The sequence below is a fragment of the Coregonus lavaretus genome (assembly GCF_964263955.1).
Source record: "Coregonus lavaretus genome assembly, chromosome: 39".
Taxonomy (NCBI): Eukaryota; Metazoa; Chordata; class Actinopteri; order Salmoniformes; family Salmonidae; genus Coregonus; species Coregonus lavaretus.
In genome coordinates, this window is record NC_140026.1 from 28,596,232 (window position 1) to 28,617,158 (window position 20,927).

At 43.0% G+C, this 20,927-nt stretch overlaps 1 protein-coding gene across 2 annotated transcripts in view; it reads left to right on the forward strand.

Annotated features, from left to right (window-relative positions):
* LOC311113133 (DISP complex protein LRCH3-like) overlaps window positions 1-20,927 on the forward strand; it is a 63,593-nt gene that overhangs the window by 36,242 nt on the left and 6,424 nt on the right. For both annotated transcript variants that reach the window (XM_084156290.1, XM_084156289.1), the window contains exons 2-15: window positions 1,326-1,470; window positions 1,596-1,725; window positions 2,183-2,288; window positions 5,110-5,356; window positions 10,236-10,320; window positions 10,555-10,675; window positions 11,349-11,458; window positions 11,576-11,631; window positions 12,542-12,700; window positions 19,032-19,103; window positions 19,459-19,513; window positions 20,113-20,191; window positions 20,295-20,500; window positions 20,651-20,788. In XM_084156290.1, coding sequence (XP_084012416.1) covers window positions 1,326-1,470; window positions 1,596-1,725; window positions 2,183-2,288; window positions 5,110-5,356; window positions 10,236-10,320; window positions 10,555-10,675; window positions 11,349-11,458; window positions 11,576-11,631; window positions 12,542-12,700; window positions 19,032-19,103; window positions 19,459-19,513; window positions 20,113-20,191; window positions 20,295-20,500; window positions 20,651-20,788 — 1,709 coding nt within the window. The remainder of the gene's footprint in view (window positions 1-1,325; window positions 1,471-1,595; window positions 1,726-2,182; window positions 2,289-5,109; window positions 5,357-10,235; window positions 10,321-10,554; window positions 10,676-11,348; window positions 11,459-11,575; window positions 11,632-12,541; window positions 12,701-19,031; window positions 19,104-19,458; window positions 19,514-20,112; window positions 20,192-20,294; window positions 20,501-20,650; window positions 20,789-20,927) is intronic.

Here is a 20,927-nt window from a genome sequence, read left to right on the forward strand (position 1 = left end):
GTCATATTTTACGCAGGAAAAAAGGAGAACGCATAAGATCTCTTGCTGCATTTTGTAAACGCAGATCTAAGATGCTTCTTATTGTCATTTCTGCTCGGCATTAGACTAAATTGTTGCTTCAGTTGCACTTCTCCACTCAGTTGAATTCACGAACGGGCATTCTATCAGCACACCGTGCTCTGACTGATGTGTAGCGACTTTTCCTTCTGTACTTTTCTCGGTGTAGCCAGCCTACTTTTCTCCGGTACAAGATATACAAGATTACATTTGTGCTATTTACAAACAGACATGTGACTGGCTCAACTGTTCTAGGGAACTATAGTAAGCTTCATAATGTAAATGAATGAGACAGGTGACATGAATAACGTGATCTGCTTTATCTCCTAACGTATTGCACAAGTTGACTGCAGGTATGTTAATTAAAAGTAGCTACACATATGAACATGTATTGGAAAAACTTCAAATAAATAGTTTTGACGGTATTGGAAAAACCATCCTGTGGCTATTTACAAAAAACCCGCTATATACAGTATGCCACCCAAGCGTGAGATGTTTCCCAAAGCTGGAAGAGGGCCTGAGTGAAAAATGTTGGGAACCCCTGTTCTGTGCCCCAAATTCATTTATGATTTGTAGCAGGGATGAAGACTCAACAGGCAATTTTTTGCTTTTCAATAAAACCTGTCATGTTGGTATAAGAACATCGTTCTACTTCATTTTATTACAACTTTACAGGCGAATTTATATTCTGTTAAGATGAATTACAATCTAAATGTGATTTTGAGCACCGTGGGTGGATGCATATGGATGTTCGGTAAACTTCTCAAATGTCTGGTAAATTAAATTCTTGCCGGTCACATTGTCCGGGTGCCATATTTTCTTAACGGAAACCCTGCTATATGGATATAGTCAGCGGCCAGTGTGTGTGTCTCTCCCTGAGTGATTCATTCACCCATGAACCCATATGACAATGGTGAATGATGACTTTCTCCCAGACCTCTGTGTAGGTCTCTTTTGTCTCGCAGATTGTTACTGGTCTGACAATCTTTTCATTTCTCCTATTTAATCAAGTGTGATTCCTTTTCCCCTTTCCTGTGTCATTGTAATAGGTCCTTTTTTGTCTCATCAGTATCATTGATTGTGATAGGTCCTTTTTGTTTCTCATGGCTTTATAATGATTGTCTGTTATTCGTTCTATTTGTCTTATTTCGGTATCATTGATGGTTATTGATTATTTTTGTTTCTCATGGCAATATTATTGAATGTGAGTGGTTGTCGTTGTCCAATATATCTGGATTATTGACTGTGATTGGTCCTTCTTGTTTCAGACCTGTCTAAGAACCGTCTGTGTGAGCTGCCAGAGGAGCTGTGCCAGTTCATCTCCTTGGAGACGCTCGTCCTGTACCACAACTGTATTCGCTCCCTCACCCCCATTCTCTGTCAGCTACAGGCTCTCACCTACCTTAACCTCAGGTAACACACACACACCGGTCGCATACACACACACAAACACCTTTTCAAGTCGTTACACCCGTTCAGTTGCCTGCTTGTGCGTGTATGACTTTTCATCATTGTTCTGTCTGTGTCCGTCCTTGCAGCCGTAACCTTATCTCCAACCTGCCCCCCTCGGTGTGTCAGCTCCCCCTCCTGCGAGTCCTGATCGTCAGCAACAACAAGCTGTCGGCCCTGCCCGCCTCCATACACACCCTCACACACCTCCGACAGCTGGTACGTAGTAACACATACCCATGCCTCAGGTTACCCACTACTCACCACCACACAGGGCTCTCTGATCTCTCTCTCTCTCTTTTTCTCTAGGTATCTCTCACTATGTCTCATTCTCCGTTTTGCTATCTTTGCTCTAGCTATATCTCTTGCAGTCTTTAACTCTGGTCATGTTTACTTTAGGTACTCTATCTGTTCCTCTCTTCACACTCTCCTGCTCTACATTTTTTATTTCTCTGCCCTCTCTGGCTGGCTCTCACAGTCCTGTCTCACTCTTCCTCTCACACCTGCATTTCTGTCATACTGTGTCTCCTTTCTGACTTAGCCCTTTTTTCCTCATTCTCGCTTCTTCACCCCCCCCCCCCCCCCCCCCCCCACCCCTCGCTTGTTCTTTGTCTTTGGGGTGTAGGCCTGGGTTGCAGTTACACTTTTTGATGATTTGGTTTCCCCTCTCCTGTAGGATGTGAGTTGTAATGATCTGCAATGTCTGCCGGTGGAGCTGGGTCAGCTGGAGTGCCTGAGAGACCTCAACCTGAGAAGGAATCGGCTCACCACGCTGCCCGAGGGTAAGACACACACACCTGACCTTTAACCCCTTCATACACCCTATACACCCCACCGCCGTGCTTCAGTGTCTCCCTGAAACCCCCCAAAATAAAGTTCCCTGGCCTATATACAGTGAGGGAAAAAAGTATTTGATACCCTGCTGATTCTGTACGTTTCACCACTGACAAAGACATGATCAGTCTAGAATTTAAATGGTAGGTTTATTTGAACAGTGAGAGACAGAATAACAACAAAAAAATCCAGAAAAACGCATGTCAAAAATGTTCTAAATTGATTTGCATTTTAATGAGGGAAATAAGTATTTTACCCCTCTGCAAAACATGACTTAGTACTTGGTGGCAAAACCCTTGTTGGCAATCACAGAGGTCAGAACGTTTCTTGTAGTTGGCCACCAGGTTTGCACACATCTCAGGAGGGATTTTGTCCCACTCCTCTTTGCAGATCTTCTCCAAGTCATTAAGGTTTTGAGACTGACGTTTGGCAACTCGAACCTTCAGCTCCCTCCACAGATTTTCTATGGGATTAAGGTCTGGAGACTGGCTAGGCCACTCCAGGACCTTAATGTGCTTCTTCTAGAGCCACTCCTTTGTTGCCTTGGCCGTGTGTTTTGGGTCATTGTCATGCTGGAATACCCATCCACAACCCATTTTCAATGCCCTGGCTGAGGGAAGGAGGTTCTCACCCAATATTTGATGGTACATGGCCCCGTCCATCGTCCCTTTGATGCAGTGAAGTTGTCCTGTCCCCTTAGCAGAAAAACACCCCCAAAGCATAATGTTTCCACCTCCATGTTTGACGGTGGGGATGGTGTTCTTGGGGTCATAGGCAGCATTCCTCCTTCTCCAAACACGGCGAGTTGAGTTGATGCCAAAGAGCTCTATTTTGGTCTCATCTGACCACAACACTTTCACCCAGTTCTCCTCTGAATCATTCAGATGTTCATTGGCAAACCTCAGACGGGCCTGTATATGTGCTTTCTTGAGCAGGGGGACCTTGCGGGCGCTGCATGATTTCAGTCCTTCACGTGTAGTGTGTTACCAATTGTTTTCTTGGTGACTATGGTCCCAGCTGCCTTGAGATCATTGACGAGATCCTCCCGTGTAGTTCTGGGCTGATTCCTCACCGTTCTCATGATCATTGCAACTCCACGAGGTGAGATCTTGCATGGAGCCCCAGGCCGAGGGAGATTGACAGTTCTTTTGTGTTTCTTCCATTTGCGAATAATCGCACCAACTGTTGTCACCTTCTCACCAAGCTGCTTGGCGATGGTCTTGTAGCCCATTCCAGCCTTGTGTAGGTCTACAATCTTGTCCCTGACATCCTTGGAGAGCTCTTTGGTCTTGGCCATGATGGAGAGTTTGGAATCTGATTGATTGCTTCTGTGGACAGGTGTCTTTTATACAGGTAACAAACTGAGAATAGGAGCACTCCCTTTAAGAGTGTGCGCCTAATCTCAGCTCGTTACCTTTATAAAAGACACCTGGGAGCCAGAAATCTTTGATTGAGAGGGGGTCAAATACTTATTTCCCTCATTAAAATGCAAATCAATTTGTAACATTTTTGACATGCGTTTTTCTGGATTATTTTGTTGTTTTTCTGTCTCTCACTGTTCAAATAAACCTACCATTAAAATTATAGACTGATCATTTCTTTGTCAGTGGGCAAATGTACAAAATCAGCAGGGGATCAAATACTTTTTTCCCTCACTGTACCACTATCCACCCCCTCCCCACTAAGTCTCTCACTACCAGTCTCTGACCCCTTACATACAGTAAGCATACCATTGTGGCTCCAACTTCATGACACTATACTTTACACACTGTATACACTAACCCTACACAGACCTCATCCATGTCCTTGATAGTTCTCCAAGCTAAATGGTAGTCTTTCTCTGAAACCTTTAAAGTCCCCTTTGCCTAAATACATTTACTGACACGTATATTTACTAATCTTCTTAAAACAAATCTTAAAATGTGAACGTCTGACCCTTTTTAACTTATTTTCTCAGAATTGGGCTACTCGGTACCTAATGTTGTTGTTGACCCTAGAGTTGGACCCTTGACTTTCCGAGTCTTCTATAATGCCTCCGAAAACTCTGTCACCCCTTTTTTCCTATAAGTCCACCCTTTTACCCCATATGTAACTCTGTTGTTGTTTTTATCGCACTGCTTTGCTTTATCTTGGCCAGGTCGCAGTTGTAAATGAGAACTTGTTCTCAACTGGCTTACCTGGTTAAATAAAGGTAAAAATAAAAAATAAAATTCCTAACCTAGTTGTTGACGCACTACTTCCACCACTGACTCCTCTCTAACGCTTAACCGCTCTTTAACTCTGTTGTTAAACACACCAGACAACCCCAGAAGTATAGGCCTAAGTACCACTACCAGAAGCTTTAGCCCAAACAAACCATACAGTAATATTAAACAACATAGCACTGAAATTGCACAGCAAAACAACCTGGCTGCCTGTGACGGTATGCCCTGTAAGATACCAGTATAGCTCTGGCCTCACAGCACCCCCCCATCCTCCAATCCTGAGCTCTCCTTAAAACTCCAACCTATTGACTACAGGCTCTCAATGCAAGAAAACGTAGGATACCACCACCACTGTAGCACCTCCTTCATATGAGTCAACGCGGTTTGAGAAATGATGATCGAGGCCTTGTTTGAATTTAATTAAACAGAAATTTTTTAAATTTCATGCATTGATTTGAATTGATACTGACAAAAGTGTATTTTATTTCCCTTGATATGCTAATTTCTATGATTATTAGATATCTGCTCGATACTAAACTACACCTAACCCCCTCCCCCTTCTCAGAGTTGTCCGAGTTGCCCCTGGTCCGGTTAGATGTTTCCTGTAACCACATCTCCCACGTGCCCGTGTGCTACCGCCACCTGCGCCAACTCCAGACTATTGTATTGGACAACAACCCCTTGCAGCAGCCTCCTGCCCAGGTCTGCTCCAAGGGGAAGTACCACATCTTCAAGTTCCTCAACATCGAGGCCTGCAAGAGGAACCAGGAGGAGCTGGAGAGAGCCCTGAGACCCACCGGGTTCAACAGCTGGTGAGATAGATAGATGGAGGGAGGGATATATTTGGGGAGGGAGGGAGGGGGGTATTTGGGGAGAGATTATCTAAATGGCTTAATTTCTTAATCTTATTAGCATTATAAGATAAGAGATGATTAAGGGGGAGGGGAGAGACGAGTGGGAGAGGATGGGAGGATACAGTGAGGGGAAAAAGGGATTTGATCCCCTGCTGATTTTGTGCGTTTGCCCACTGACAAAGACATGATCAGTCTATAATTTTAATGGTAGGTTTATTTGAACAGTGAGAGACAGAATAACAACAACAAAATCCAGAAAAACGCATGTCAAAAATGTTATAAATTGATTTGCATTTTAATGAGGGAAATAAGTATTTGACCCCTCTGCAAAACATGACTTAGTACTTGGTGGCAAAACCCTTGTTGGCAATCAGAGGTCAGACGTTTCTTGTAGTTGGCCACCAGGTTTGCACACATCTCAGGAGGGATTTTGTTCCACTCCTCTTTGCAGATCTTCTCCATGTCATTAAGGTTTCGAGGCTGACGTTTGGCAACTCGAACCTTCAGCTCCCTCCACATATTTTCTATGGGATTAAGGTCTGGAGACTGGCTAGGCCACTCCAGGACCTTAATGTGCTTCTTCTTGTGCCACTCCTTTGTTGCCTTGGACGTGTGTTTTGGGTCATTTTCATGCTGGAATACCCATCCACGGCCCATTTTCAATGCCCTTGCTGAGGGAGGAGGTTATCACCCAAGATTTGACGGTACATGGCCCCATCCATCGTCCCTTTGATGCGGTGAAGTTGTCCTGTCCCCTTAGCAGAAAAACACCCCCAAAGCATAATGTTTCCACCTCCATGTTTAAAGGTGGGGATGGTGTTCTTGGGGTCATAGGCAGCATTCCTCCTCCTCCTCCAAACACGGCGAGTTGAGTTGATGCCAACACTTTCACCCAGTTCTCCTCTGAATCATTCAGATGTTCATTGGCAAACTTCAGACGGGCCTGTATATGTGCTTTCTTGAGCAGGGGGACCTTGCGGGCGCTGCAGGATTTCAGTACATCACGGCGTAGTGTGTTACTTGGAGAGCTCTTTGGTCTTGGCCATGGTGGAGAGTTTGGAATCTGATTGATTGCTTCTGTGGACAGGTGTCTTTTGTACAGGTAACAAGCTGAGATTAGGAGCACTCCCTTTAAGAGTGTGCTCCTAATCTCAGCTCGTTACCTGTATAAAAGACAACTGGGAGCCAGAAATCTTTCTGATTGAGAGGGGGTCTCATACTTATTTCCCTCAATAAAATGCAAATCAATTTATAACATTTTTGACATGCGTTTTTCTGGATATTTTTGTTGTTATTCTGTCTCTCACTGTTCAAATAAACCTACCATTAAAATTATAGACTGATACTTTCTTTGTCAGTGGGCAAACGTACAAAATCAGCAGTGGATCAAATACTTAGATTCTCCTGTACTTTTGTATACTTTTTTACCAATAGTTCTGAAAGTAGTGCTAACGAGCCAAAAGTGGTCCCCAAAAATTGCGTGCTACGTCATATATGTGCAGATATGTGCACCACGTCATTGCTTTCACTCTGTTGTGTGTGCATCTTGCTAGCTGTCACTCAAATGGTGAGGGGCTGAATCTCATTGGCTGGAATTCAAATTGCTAGGGGGCTGGCCCAGTTGGGGGGAAATGTATTATTAAGATAAAGTGAATGAATAACAGGTCAGTAAGGGACAAGAGAAAGAAAAACCAGGTGGACTTGGAGTGAGTACTAAAACATATACTGGCATCAACAGCTAGTAAGCCAATAGAAGAAAAAAGACGGAAAGTAGGGTAAGGGACAAAAAGAGAAACAACTTGAAGAAATCAATGTGCTTACTGTTGGGAACTAGGGACTCTAGGAAAAACTTGTCTTGAAGAAGAGTCGGTGTACTATAGAGTGCAGCAGAGCGCAAAAACCTTGGGTGTTTTCTCAAGTGTGTGTGTGTGTTTATACTGATGGGTGTACTGTGAATATCTGGTGTGTGTGTGTACTGATGTGTGTAGTGTTGTGTGTGTGTGTGTGTGTGTGTGTGTGTGTGTGTGTGTGTGTGTGTGTGTACTGATGTATGTGTGTGTACTGATGTACAGTGGGGAGAACAATTATTTGATACACTGCCGATTTTGCAGGTTTTCCTACTTACAAAGCATGTAGAGGTCTGTAGTTTTTATCATAGGTACACTTCAACTGTGAGAGACGGAATCTAAAACAAAAATCCAGAAAATCACATTGTATGATTTTTAAGTAATTAATTTGCATTTTATTGCATGACATAAGTATTTGATCACCTACCAACAAGTAATAATTCCAGCTCTCAGACCTGTTAGTTTTTCTTTAGAAAGCCCTCCTGTTCTCCACTCATTACCTGTATTAACTGCACCTGTTTGAACTCGTTACCTGTATAAAAGACACCTGTCCACACACTCATTCAAACAGACTCCAACCTCTCCACAATGGCCAAGACCAGAGAGCTGTGTAAGGACAGCAGGGATAAAATTGTAGACCTGCACAAGGCTGGGATGGGCTACAGGACAATAGGCAAGCACCTTGGTGAGAAGGCAACAACTGTTGGCGCAATTATTAGAAAATGGAAGAAGTTCAAGATGACGGTCAATCACCCTCGGTCTGGTGCTCCATGCAAGATCTCACCTCGTGGGGCATCAATGATCATGAGGAAGGTGAGGGATCAGCCCAGAACTACACGGCAGGACCTGGTCAATGACCTGAAGAGAGCTGGGACCACAGTCTCAAAGAAAACCATTAGTAACACACTACGCCGTCATGGATTAAAATCCTGCAGCGCACGCAAGGTCCCCCTGCTCAAGCCAGCGCATGTCCAGGCCCGTCTGAAGTTTGCCAATGACCATTTGGATGATCCAGAGGAGGAATGGGAGAAGGTCATGTGGTCTGATGAGACAAAAATAGAGCTTTTTGGTCTAAACTCCACTAGCTGTGTTTGGAGGAAGAAGAAGGATGAGTACAACCCCAAGAACACCATCCCAACTGTGAAGCATGGAGGTGGAAACATCATTCTTTGGCGATGCTTTTCTGCAAAAGGGACAGGACGACTGCACCGTATTGAGGGGAGGATGGATGGGGCCATGTATCGCAAGATTTTGGCCAACAACCTCCTTCCCTCAGTAAGAGCATTGAAGATGGGTCGTGGCTGGGTCTTCCAGCATGACAACGACCGGAAACACAAAGCCAGGGCAACTAAGGAGTGGCTCCGTAAGAAGCATCTCAAGGTCCTGGAGTGGCCTAGCCAGTCTCCAGACCTGAACCCAATAGAACATCTTTGGAGGAAGCTGAAAGTCTATTGCCCAGTGACAGCCCCGAAACCTGAAGGATCTGGAGAAGGACTGTATGGAGGAGTGGGCCAAAATCTCTGCTGCAGTGTGTGCAAACCTGGTCAAGACCTACAGGAAACGTATGATCTCTGTAATTGCAAACAAAGGTTTCTGTACCAAATATTAAGTTCTGCTTTTCTGATGTATCAAATACTTATGTCATGCAATAGAATGCAAATTAATTACTTAAAAATCATACAGTGTGATTTTCTGGATTTTTGTTTTAGATTCCGTCTCTCACAGTTGAAGTGTACCTATGATAAAAATTACAGACCTCTATTTGTGTGTACTGATGTATGTGTGTGTGTGTACTGATGTGTGTGTGTGTGTGTGTGTGTGTGTGTACTGGTGTGTGTGTGTGTTTGTGTGTACTGGTGTGTGTGTGTGTGTGTGTGTGTGTACTGGTGTGTGTGTGTGTGCACTGGGGTGTGTGTGTGTGTGTGTGTGTGTGTGTGTGTGTGTGTACTGGTGTGTGTGTGTGTGTGTGTACTGGTGTGTGTGTGTGTACTGGTGTGTGTGTGTGTGTACTGGTGTGTGTGTGTGTACTGGTGTGTGTACTGGTGTGTGTGTGTGTACTGGTGTGTGTGTGTACTGGTGTGTGTGTGTGTACTGGTGTGTGTGTGTGTGTACTGGTGTGTGTGTGTGTACTGGCGTGTGAGTGTGTGTGTGTGTGTGTGTGTGTGTGTGTGTGTGTGTGTGTACTGGCGTGTGTGTGTGTGTGTGTGTGTGTGTTGGCATGTGTGTGTGTACTGGCGTGTACTGGTGTGTGTGTGTGTACTGTTGTGTGTGTACTGTTGTGGTGCGTGTGTGTGTGTACTGGTGGCTGTGTGTGTGTGTGTGTGTGTACTGGTGGCTGTGTGTGTGTACTGTTGTGGGTGTGTGTGTACTGGTGTGTGTGTGTGTGTACTGTTGTGGGTGTGTGTGTGTGTGTTTGTGTACTGGTGGGTGTGTGGGTGGGTGTGTACTGGTGTGTGCATGTCTGATATGTGTGTATACAGACCAGGTGAATCCAGGTTAAAGCTATGATCCCTTATTGATGTTACTACACTTCAATCAGTGTAGATGAAGGGGAGGAGACAGGTTAAAGAAGGATTTTTAAGCCTAAAGACAATTGAGACATGGGTGAATGGGCAAGACAAAATATTTAAGTGCCTTTGAATGGGGTATGGTAGTAGGTGCCAGCCGCACCGGTTTCAGTGTGTCAAGAACTTCAACGCTGCTGAGTTTTGCAACTGTTTTTAACAGTTTCCCGTGTTTATCAAAAATGGTTCACCACCCAAAGGACATCCAGCCAACTTGACACAGCTGTGGGAAGCATTGGAGTCAACATGGACCAGCATCCCTGTGGAACGCTTCCGACAGCTTGTAGAGTCAATGCCTCGACCAATTGAGGCTGTTCTGAGGGAAAAAGAGGGGGGTTGCAACTCAATATTAGGAAGGTGTTCAGTGTGTGTCTGGTATACAGTGTATGTACTGATACGTGTCCTATCTTCCGTGTCTCCCTGCAGTCTGTCGGACCAGGAGCTATTCTCTGGTCTGGACTCTGGCTTCAACAGTGTGGACAGTGGGAGCAAGAGATGGTCTGGGAATGAGGTGAGACAACAGGGATCTGAGAGAGCGAGAGTCTGTGGTGTTAATACCTTGCAATTTATATTGTCTATTATTGTGAGGCCATCATAATAGCCCGAACAGTCATAACAGTTAGAGGTCTACACAGATGTTTTTAACCTTAGGTCAAATGTCTCAGACCTACATGTCTCACTCTCTCCCTCTTCACCTGTTGTGTACTGTGTGTCTCACTCTCTCCCTCCATATCTGTGTGTCCAGTCTGCAGATGACTTCTCAGAGCGGTCCCTACGCATGGCTGAGCTCACCAGAGACCAGAGGAACCTGGAGGAAGAGGTGGAGGCTGAGGAGGACTCTCCCCTCACCGAGACCCCAAACAGGGGTGAGGAGCGGGCTCCAGCTACTTAAAACCGTCACACGTTACGACATCAGTCAGTTACACACCCTGGTCCTGCAGAGCTACATGGTGATCAGGCTTTGGTTCCAGCCAAGCTCTAACCCCCTAAAACCATCAGACATTATAGGCTGCTTTCTCAGACACAGATTAAGCCTACTCCTGGACTAAAAAGCATGCTCACTGGAGATTCTCCATTGAAATATGTTTCTGGGAAACAAGCCATAAAACCATTAGGGGAAAGAAACATACTCTGAGGGGAGAATGAGAAGCTCATAGGAGTCAATTATGGGATTTATCTTTCAGACTGGTCTCCTTGTGATGCCATATAGTTCATATACTCAATCCCCTAATAAAGATGCACAGTATTGATACACTCCCAAAACCATGAGATATTTGATATTATCCCACTCACTGAGGAAAGAAAGGGAGAAAGAAGCTTATTGTAACAAAACAGGATTTTATTTTCAGACAGACAGCACTCTGTTTTCCAAAATCTTCTTAATATCCTCCTCTCCGACCTCTAATAAAGGCTATACTGTCTATATACCCTCCCAGACAATCCTTAATGTTATTTTACTGTCTAGAATATCTTTCATCCTCCCCCTACCCCCCCCCCCTCTCTCCCGCCTCCCTCCCCCTCTTTTCTTTGTTTTCACAGTGAATGGGGAGGCAGAGCAGGTGGTTTCCATAGACTGCAGTGTCACCGAGGAGGAAGAAGAGGAGTGCAGGACGAATCATCCCACTCCCCCGCTCACAGCACCCCCACAGGTTAGGAGGACGCCTTTTATAAATGCTTTTAAACGCTTTATTAAATATTATAAACATGTTATAAATGTCTTATGGCGAGTAGATGGGTATCTAACAGCGACATGGTGTTTTTCTCAGGAGAAGACCAAGAAGTCCTCACCACCTCCCCAAACACAAGACACTTCTATAAGCAGGTGAGTCTCACACACACACACACGACTCAACACTCATATTGTCGCGTGACCATTGAAAATGCACCCTCAGCCATGTTCCCACAAGGTTGTGTGATTGTGGTGTGTTTGTGTGTCAGTGCCAATGCCAATGAGTTTCGACTTCTCTGTTCCTGCGACAGTTTCAGTGTGGATCCAACAGTTTGACTGGCTGGCTTTGTGTACACAGTCTCATACACAGCAACCACCAGTCAGTCTTTCAGAGTGGAAAGGATAGATACTCTGTTTTTCTCTCGCTGCCTTGTTTTACAAGGTCACCCTCTCAGGGAGTGTTTGAGGAGCTGTGAAATGTCAACAGACTGCGGTTCCCATTACTTACACCACTCACTGACTGACTGGCTTAACCAAGGGAACACACACACACACAACCAGAGGAAATCATTCACTTACTACTGCTAGGCTTATAAAGAGCAATCGCAACAATTCTGCTTACTTACTTTCTCTACAGTTTGTGTTCATTTTGGTGACTGGGGATGAGTGATTTACATTGTAGTCTTAGGCTGTATTCAGAGGGGTCCAACTGTTTGCCTATGGTTGTTGGCTGCAGTGGTTAAAGTGTGGATTGAAGAGTCACAGGTTGGAGTCCTGTGACTGTGAGAAGCTTCTGCTAGCAGGACATTGACACTATTGTCTGACATAAAGCCACTGCAACCAACAGCCACCATTCGCCAGTTTTGAACTCAATAGGAGGCTATGTTGACGCATAACAAAATATGACCTCATCATACAATGTTTGGTGTTTGCCATCAGTCCACTCTGTAACACATAGACCAATATTTGTATCACTCATCACTCTCCCTTTTTTCCTTTTTCTCTCCCTCGCGCTCTCTCTCTATCTCCATCTCTTGCTCTCGCGCTCTCTCCCCCCCCCCAGGTCCAGTATCAGTGTGGAGGTAGGGGGCTGTGGAGGTAGGCCCCTGCCCCCCTCCAGTCCCACCCTGGAGGAGAGGAGGAGACCAGGCACCCTGCTCATCTGGCAAGAGAGAGAGAGGGCCCAGCAGCAGAAGAGAGACCACCGGGCCAGAGACAACGGGTTAGTAGAGGGAGCGAGTGAGAGTTTTATCATCCTTTGTACAATGGAAGGTTTGAGGCTGCACACAAAACCATATACAGTTGCAGTTAAATATATTGGCACCCTTTTAATGATTTCCATATTTATTTTCAAATAAGTTAAAATTGATAACTTTTGGTGTTTACACGTGGATTTGTTTGACTTAGAACTGCACATGACAAAGAAAATATGAAAATCAAAACTGAAATTTAGATTTTCACTTTAAAGTAAAAAAAATGGCTTGGATAGAAATAGAGGGCTTAAAAACAAAGGTGTCATTGTACGCTGTGACAATTCATGTTTTCTTTTAAATCTGCAATTCGGATCCCTGCACAGCCTCATAGAGGATCAAGATAATTTTTCTAACCTTTCTGGATTAAAACCGAATTAGAAGTGCACCATATGACGTATTGGATCTCTAAAAAATATAACTTTTACATCACTGTGTAGTTTACCAATAAAATGGTCCAACGGTGAAGTGGACATACTCTGTATTCATATCCCGAAAGAAAGAAATGATTTCACTACAATACATTTTAATAGAATGTTATCCAAATTAGATAATATTTTGCTACCATGGAATGGACAACACCTGTCTATTTGTGGAAAAATCACCCTGATTTAACTCTTTAGTCATATTCCAGTTGACCTATTTACTTATGGCCCTGCCTACACCTAACGACTTGTTTTTAGAATTATATGAGCCAAAAATATTCTACTTTATTTGGAATGGCAAGCCAGACACAATTAAATTGGCCTATTTATATAATGATTAAATATTAAATCATTGGACCTCTCACTAAAGGCTTCAGTCATACAAAAACTATACTTAAATCTGAACTGGTTCTCTAGCAGATTAATAAGAATGGCTCAACCCATGTTCAAGAATGGCCTTTTTCCCTTTATTCAGATTACAACCTCTCACTTTCGGTTATTTTAAAATTTTAAATCATCTCCAAAATATTACGATTTTTATAACAAGCAATAGAAAGCTGGTTGTAATTTCAGTTTAACCGACCAGAAAAAAACTGAACAAATATTATGGTTAAACTCAAATATACGAATTGATTATTATTATTTTTTTACGCCATAATCTTTGTAAATTATATAATAAATAGTACTGGTGGAGTTATGTCACACATGCATTTTAACAAAAATATATGAAAATGTCTGCTCTATCCAAAATACAACCAACTGATTGCAGCATTACTGCAAAAATGGAGGAGCCAAGTTGAATGGGGAGAAGGTAAGGAACTTTTCTGTCAGCCCTGCATTAAAGACCAAAATTGGCTAAAGAAAATTGGAGTAAATAAAAAAAGTATACCAGTTTAATTTAAGGACCGAAAAATTGACAGCTGCACCATATAGGTTGCACAATAGATGGGAGGAGATTCCATGGCACATGGTTTATAAACTGATACACAAAATGACTTCGGATTCAAAATGTAGAGTTTTTCAATTTAAATGATATACAAAATTCTTGCAACAAATATAATGTTCTATATACAAGGGATACAACCATCCCAGCTCTGCATATTTTGCTGCGAAGAGACAGAATCATTAGATCACTTGTTTTGGTACTGCCCATATGTAGCTTGTTTCTGGTCTCAAGTTCAGAAATGGGTGAAAAAATGCAACATTTACTTGGAGCTAACTCTGCAAATAGCACTGCTGGGTGATTTGATAAGTCATAGTCAATCGATCAATAATATTATAATAATCTTAGCAAAGGTGTTTACATTGCATTCGGAAAGTGTTCAGACCCCTTTACTTTTTCCACATTTTGTTACGTTACAGCCTAATTCTAAAATTGATTAAATAGTTTTTTTTCTCTCTCATTAATCTACACACTAGCCCATAATGACAAAGCAAAAACAGATTTTTAGACAGTTTTGCAAATGTGTATATATATATAAAAACGATCACATTCAGACCATTTACTCAGTACTTTGTTGAAGCACCTTTGGCAGCGATTACAGCCTCGAGTCTTCTTGGGTATAACGCTACAAGCTTGGCACCTGTATTTGGGGAGTTTCTCCCATTCTTCTCTGCAGATCCTCTCAAGCTCTGTCAGGTTTGATGGGGAGCGTCGCTGCACAGCTATTTTCAGGTCTCTCTAAAGATGTTCGATTGGGTTCAAGTCCGGGCTCTGGCTGGGCCACTCAAGGATAGGGCCGTTGTGGTGACCGTATTACCGACACACCGGTGGGCACGAGTCATGAACGCAGTCAAATTCCATGTGACCGTTTAGTCACGGTAATTACACTTCTCCAAGCTCTGATGCTGCTGATGGTCTTTAGTAGTCTACCAAACTTGCTAACTGCCTGGTACTCAGCACTCTATTGTCCCTCTAATCATTCTGACATCAAAGCAAATGTAATCGAAAATCTAATCAAACACTTCATGAGAGCCCATGAGCTCATGTTGCTCAACATTTCTATAGGCAATGCAATTGAGTGATGGCCTACTATATTTATTTCTCAACTTTCCTAATATTAAGTACATTGCTTATCTTTACAACAGGAGTATAGCCTACCTGGCTGGCATGAAGATGAACCACGGGAAAAGCGTCCTCCGTTCGCTATTTAAGTGCATAGATTACATGTATTTTTTCCCTTGCCCCTGATTCGAGACAGGTGCATGATAATGGGCCATTCTAAATCAAAACAAATTTTACACATATGTGTGTATGTATGTGTGTGTGTATGTGTGTGTATATGTATGTGTGTATATGTGTGTGTGTATATATGTAAAGACAAGATTAAATCAAGAATAGTGTGATGGGTGACAGTATTAGCCTATCACTTGTGAATTATATATTATCACTTGTGAATGATGCCCAGCATAATGCAAGAAACGCTGCTTTTTTTTAAAATGTAGCCTAGCCCATAGGCCTATATGTTTTGATAAGGTTTGTATCATAACTAAAGTGGCCAAATAACTTAAGCACATGAATGAGAAACTTTACAAGGGGTGTAGAGCCTAACTGGCATACATAAGCAGCGCATGAGTTTCCAGTTTGAGGAAGATAAGTTTCACCATAAAAATGCATCTTTATAATAAAAGCATGACATGCATAATCGCATTTGCGGTCACTTTTGATAATGTTGTTTTCCCGCTAATGGAACATTTTTGCTTATAGCCTACTGCTTTGTGTGCATTACTGAGCTTATAATGTGAAGAAATAGCCTAATAGTTTATCAACACTTTAAGCTAAACGTTCTGATCTGTTGCGTCAGCCACATTGCGTAAAAAAGGTTTTTTGATATTAGTGGTTGTATTAATTTGGGATCTATCACATCCCACAACTGTCCCAGACTATGTTTGGAATATTGATTTCTCGCACAGAATAGAATTGGTCAACTTTTGTACTATGGGGGATAGTAGATTGACATAGGCTAGTGCTTTTGCTGTTCATTAGGCCTACTCAGCTTGACAAAAAGTAAATGTGGACAGTTCTTCCAATATCTTCAATATACACCTCGAAATTGGATAAGGACGAGCGCAGTTGCGTCCCCTAAGTGTATGTCTTCAATTGTAGCTTATGAGAAAGACCCGATCACGTGATGGAGAGCCATGTGAGTGAGAGGTGCTTCAGGGCACACAGCACTCAGGGAGACGGGCACAACGCAGCACTCCAGACCAAGGGCACAGCGGCCACTGGCCACAAAAGGCATGGATTTTTTAATGGTGCATTACGGCCATACAAAGGCGACGCCGCAGTGAAATTCGAGGCATTATCAACTGCTTGTCAAATTCTGAATGAGAGACTGATGAAGTGTGTACAAAGCAAGCAGAGTTCATGCCTGTCAAGCGACTTTTTTCAAATCATCATTAGTCGCATCATGCAGCCTTACAATGTATTAGAAATCAAAACATGTAGCCCAACGCTTGTAGAATAACTAAAGTTACATTAATAACTCTAAATTAAGCATATAGGAGTACCTATTTCTTTGTTAACCTCTCAACACAGAATAGCTGCATCTGCACACTCCCTCATATCGTTTGGAGAAAAAATCCTTTCTATTTTATTCAGCTTTGTTCAATTGTATTCTCCATACTATAAAATAATATAAAATAATGCCACAGAATTCTAAGCAAATCATGTCTGCTAAATGAACTAGTGTAACCCACAGCCATTTGGCATAGCCACATCAGGACCTAACATGAGGACAACTCAGAGTATGCTATTCTGTTCTTCATATCATGCTTCTTTAGACCTGTCTAAAATAAATCATGGATTTATTGTGAAGGTGTAGGCTATATTACATGGATTTATTAGACTTTTTATTTATTAGACTACATCTAAAATGTAGATGTTCTAAAAGTCTGTATCAGTGGCTTGACGGCTATGTGTGGAAGCCAGGACATGCTAAATGTGTTTATGTTAATTAATGGTCAATTACCTTAAGACCGACAGTTATTTGCTTGCCAATTTTGTGACCGCCCACCCCTACTCAAGTACATTCAGAGACTTGTCCCGAAGCCACTCCAGTGTTGTCTTGGCTGTGTGCTTAGGGTCGTTGTCCTCTTGGAAGGTGAACCTTCGCCCCAGTCTGAGGTCCTGAGTGCTCTGGAGCAGGTTTTAATCAAGAATCTCTGTACTTTGCTCCGTTGATCTTTCCCTCCATCCTGACTGGTCTCTGAATCCCTGCCGCTAAAAACATCCCATAAGCCATTTTGTCACAACTTCGGAAGTATGCTTCGGGTCATTGTCCATTTGGAAGACCCATTTGCGACCAAGCTTTAACTTCCTGACTGATGTCTTGAGATGTTGCTTCAATATATCCACATAATTTTCCTTCTTCATGATGCCATCTATTTTGTGAAGTGCACCAGTCCCTCCTGCAGCAAAGCACCCCCACAGCATGATGCTGCCACCCCCGTGCTTCACGGTTGGGATGGTGTTCTTCGGCTTGCAAGGAACCCCCTTTTTCCTCCAAACATATAACGATAGACAGTTCTATTTTTGTTTCATCAGACCAGAGGACATTTCTCTGAAAAGTACGATCTTTGTCCCCATGTGCAGTTGCAAACCGTAGTCTGTCTTTTTTATGGCGGTTTTGGAGCAGTGGCTTCTTCCTTGCTTAGCGACCTTTCAGGTTATGTCGATATAGGACTCGTTTTACTGTGGATATAGATACTTTTGTACCTGTTTCCTCCAGCATCTTCACAATTTCCTTTGCTGTTGTTCTGGGATTGATTTGCACTTTTTGCACCAAAGTACGTTCAACTCTAGGAGACAGAACGTGTCTCCTTCCTGAGCGGTATGATGGCTGCGTGGTCCCATGGTGTTTATACTTGCGTAGTATTGTTTGTACAGATGAACGTGGTACCTTCAGGCGTTTGGAAATTACTCCCAAGGATGAACCAGACTTGAGGAGGTATACAATTTTGAGGTCTTGGCTGATTTCTTTTGATTTTCCCGTGATGTCAAGCAAAGAGGCACTGAGTTTGAAGGTCGGCCTTGAAATACATCCATAGGTACACCTCCAATTGACTCAAATGATGTAAATTCAGAAGCTTCTAAAGCCATGACATCATTTTCTGGAATTTTCCAAGCTGTTTAAAGGCACAGTCAACTTAGTGAATGTAAACTTCTGACCCACTGGAATTGTGATACAGTCAATTATAAGTGAAATCTGTCTGTAAACAATTTTTGGAAATATTACTTGTCATGCACAAAGTAGATGTCCCAACCGACTTGCCAAAACTATAGTTTGTTAACAAGACATTTGTGGAGTGGTTGAAGAACTAGTTTTAATGACTCCAACCTAAGTGTATGTAAACGTCTGACTTCAGCTGTATATATGGGGGATTGTAAATTATGTAGAAAATTACATTGATAGAAGCCACAATCTATCTACAATATAAAAGCTGATCTACTCCCTGGCCTGGAATAAATTATTCAAAATTCAAATTAATTTGGTTGGAGGCAATGATTCTTGTCACCTGTGGTAAATTGCAAGTGCCTACAGGGTGAAAATAGCCATTCAACCAGTTTTGAAAATAAAATTGCATTCCATTGTAAAGTGCAAGGGTGCCAATATCTTTGACCGCATCTGTACTTTAAAAAGTTGTGATGAAATCGTTTTTTTTAGGTTATTCTACCATCTAATCTAGATAGAACCAGCTGCTAGTCAATTTATGTGGGGGGTGGAGGACTTATGGTTATCTGTGTGTGAATATTTCACTTATTCAAAAGGTGAACAAAATGGCAGTCGTAACACAGATGATAGACATCACAGTGGTCTTTCTATGGAAACAACCACCTTTCCTTTTTATATCTGATTTTATAAACATCATCTTCCAGTTTACTGAAGACGACGACGGCCAAAACAGGAAGTCATGTGGCAACGCTCTCACAAACGGGAAGTAGCTCGAGGTAAGATATCCTACATGAAACAAGCTAGTCCAGGGAGTGAGAAATTGTACTGCCTGAATTGATGCATGTGTGAAATGTATTTGTGTTTTCGAAGGCCCTGCTATATGTATTAGGAGCAGATGAATGTGGTCCCGTGTAGCTCAGTTGGTAGAGCATGGCGTTTGCAACGCCAGGGTTGTGGGTTCGATTCCCACGGGGGGGCCAGTATGGAAAAAGTATGAAAATGTATGCACTCACTAACTGTAAGTCGCTCTAGAGCGTCTTCTAAATGACTAAAATGTAAAATGTGCACAGCGCTTGACTGTTGTGGTTAGAGTATTTCCTTTCTGATTGTGTTATCTCTGTCTCCCTCTAGTGTTGGCTCACCAGACAACCGCCACTCCCAGAACAGCTTCCGACAACGATGTGCAGTCAGTCTCTCAGCCACCTTTCCCACTCTTTAAAACTTTCATCAGCAAATACCAGGGGTCCCCAATTACATTCAGCCATGGGCCAATTTTTTTCTTGAGTGGATAGTCTGGGGGGCCAGAACATAGTTATAAATAACTTGTATGCTGCAAATTGACTGCAAGAAGCCCAAACAGATACTGTACAGTATTTGACAAAAACAGAATCCTTTCAAACCTTGGGATACGATCACATATGCCTCTCTAATTATGCGTGGGAATAGATTTCCTAAATTAAAATCACTTTGAGCTGATTTCCTGTTAATTTTTTTGCTCAGAACTTGCGGGGCCAAATAAAATCACCCGCGGGCCGAATTTGGTCAGCGGGCTACCTATTAGGGAACCCTGGCATATACTCAATTTATCTTCTACTATTCTTTTACTTTATTACTCCTGGTCCCAGATCTGTTTTTGCTCTTGCTAACTCCATTGCTGTCATTGTCAAGCCAAACATTGACAATGAGAGACAGGGAGTTGGCATCATAGCATAAACAGGCTGGCACTCAGGCTATATAATCCACACATGAAGTAAATCATGTAACTGGTCTTTCCCTCTCCAACAGAGTGCAGATCAGATGTGCACATCAAATCAGGTGTCATCGTCTCATACGCCGCCCGTTCAGTGCTCTGTTAGCCGATCAGGTACACACACACACTGACACAAACACCAACAGTCCACCTTCAATCTCCAAGTATTGACAACTCCGATGTTAGTCAACACAAAATGTGTTTGTGTGTTTATCAGACGGTCCGTCGTCTCCCAAGGCATCGTCCCCTCCAGGCCTGACCCAGAAACCCAACAGTTTCCTATTCCGCACCTCGTCTCGCTGCAGCGTCAAGAGTCAGGTGTCCATCTCAGGCTCTACACAGAGTCCGGTGGAGGCAGGCCGTACTGAGTTGCGCTCCGCGTTGCGAGGAGAGGAGAGACTAGATGTCATACAGCTACGCAAGGTATATGTTGTATCATATCCTTCCCTACAATTCTCTTTCTCTTTAACGTCTCTCCTATTCACTTGTACTCTCTCTCTCTTTCTCTCTTCGCGCTCTCTCTCTTTCTCTCTTCGCGCTCTCTCTCTCCCTCCCTCCATCTCTCTCTATCAGACTCTAGAGCCGAGGTTGAAGACCACCCTACCAGAGGATCTAGGGGAGGCATTGTCCAATGGCACGGTCCTCTGCCAGCTGGCCAATCACGTGCGGCCCCGCGCAGTGTCAATCATCCACATCCCCTCCCCAGCAGTGGTGAGCCAATCAGACATTTATTGTAAAATTCGGTTCAGCTTAGGATATATTTGTCAATGAGTAGACAGGGACTTTGGATGATTTGAGTACCGGTAAAAGAAAAAGTAAAGAATATGGTATTTGTTTTAATGTTGTGTCT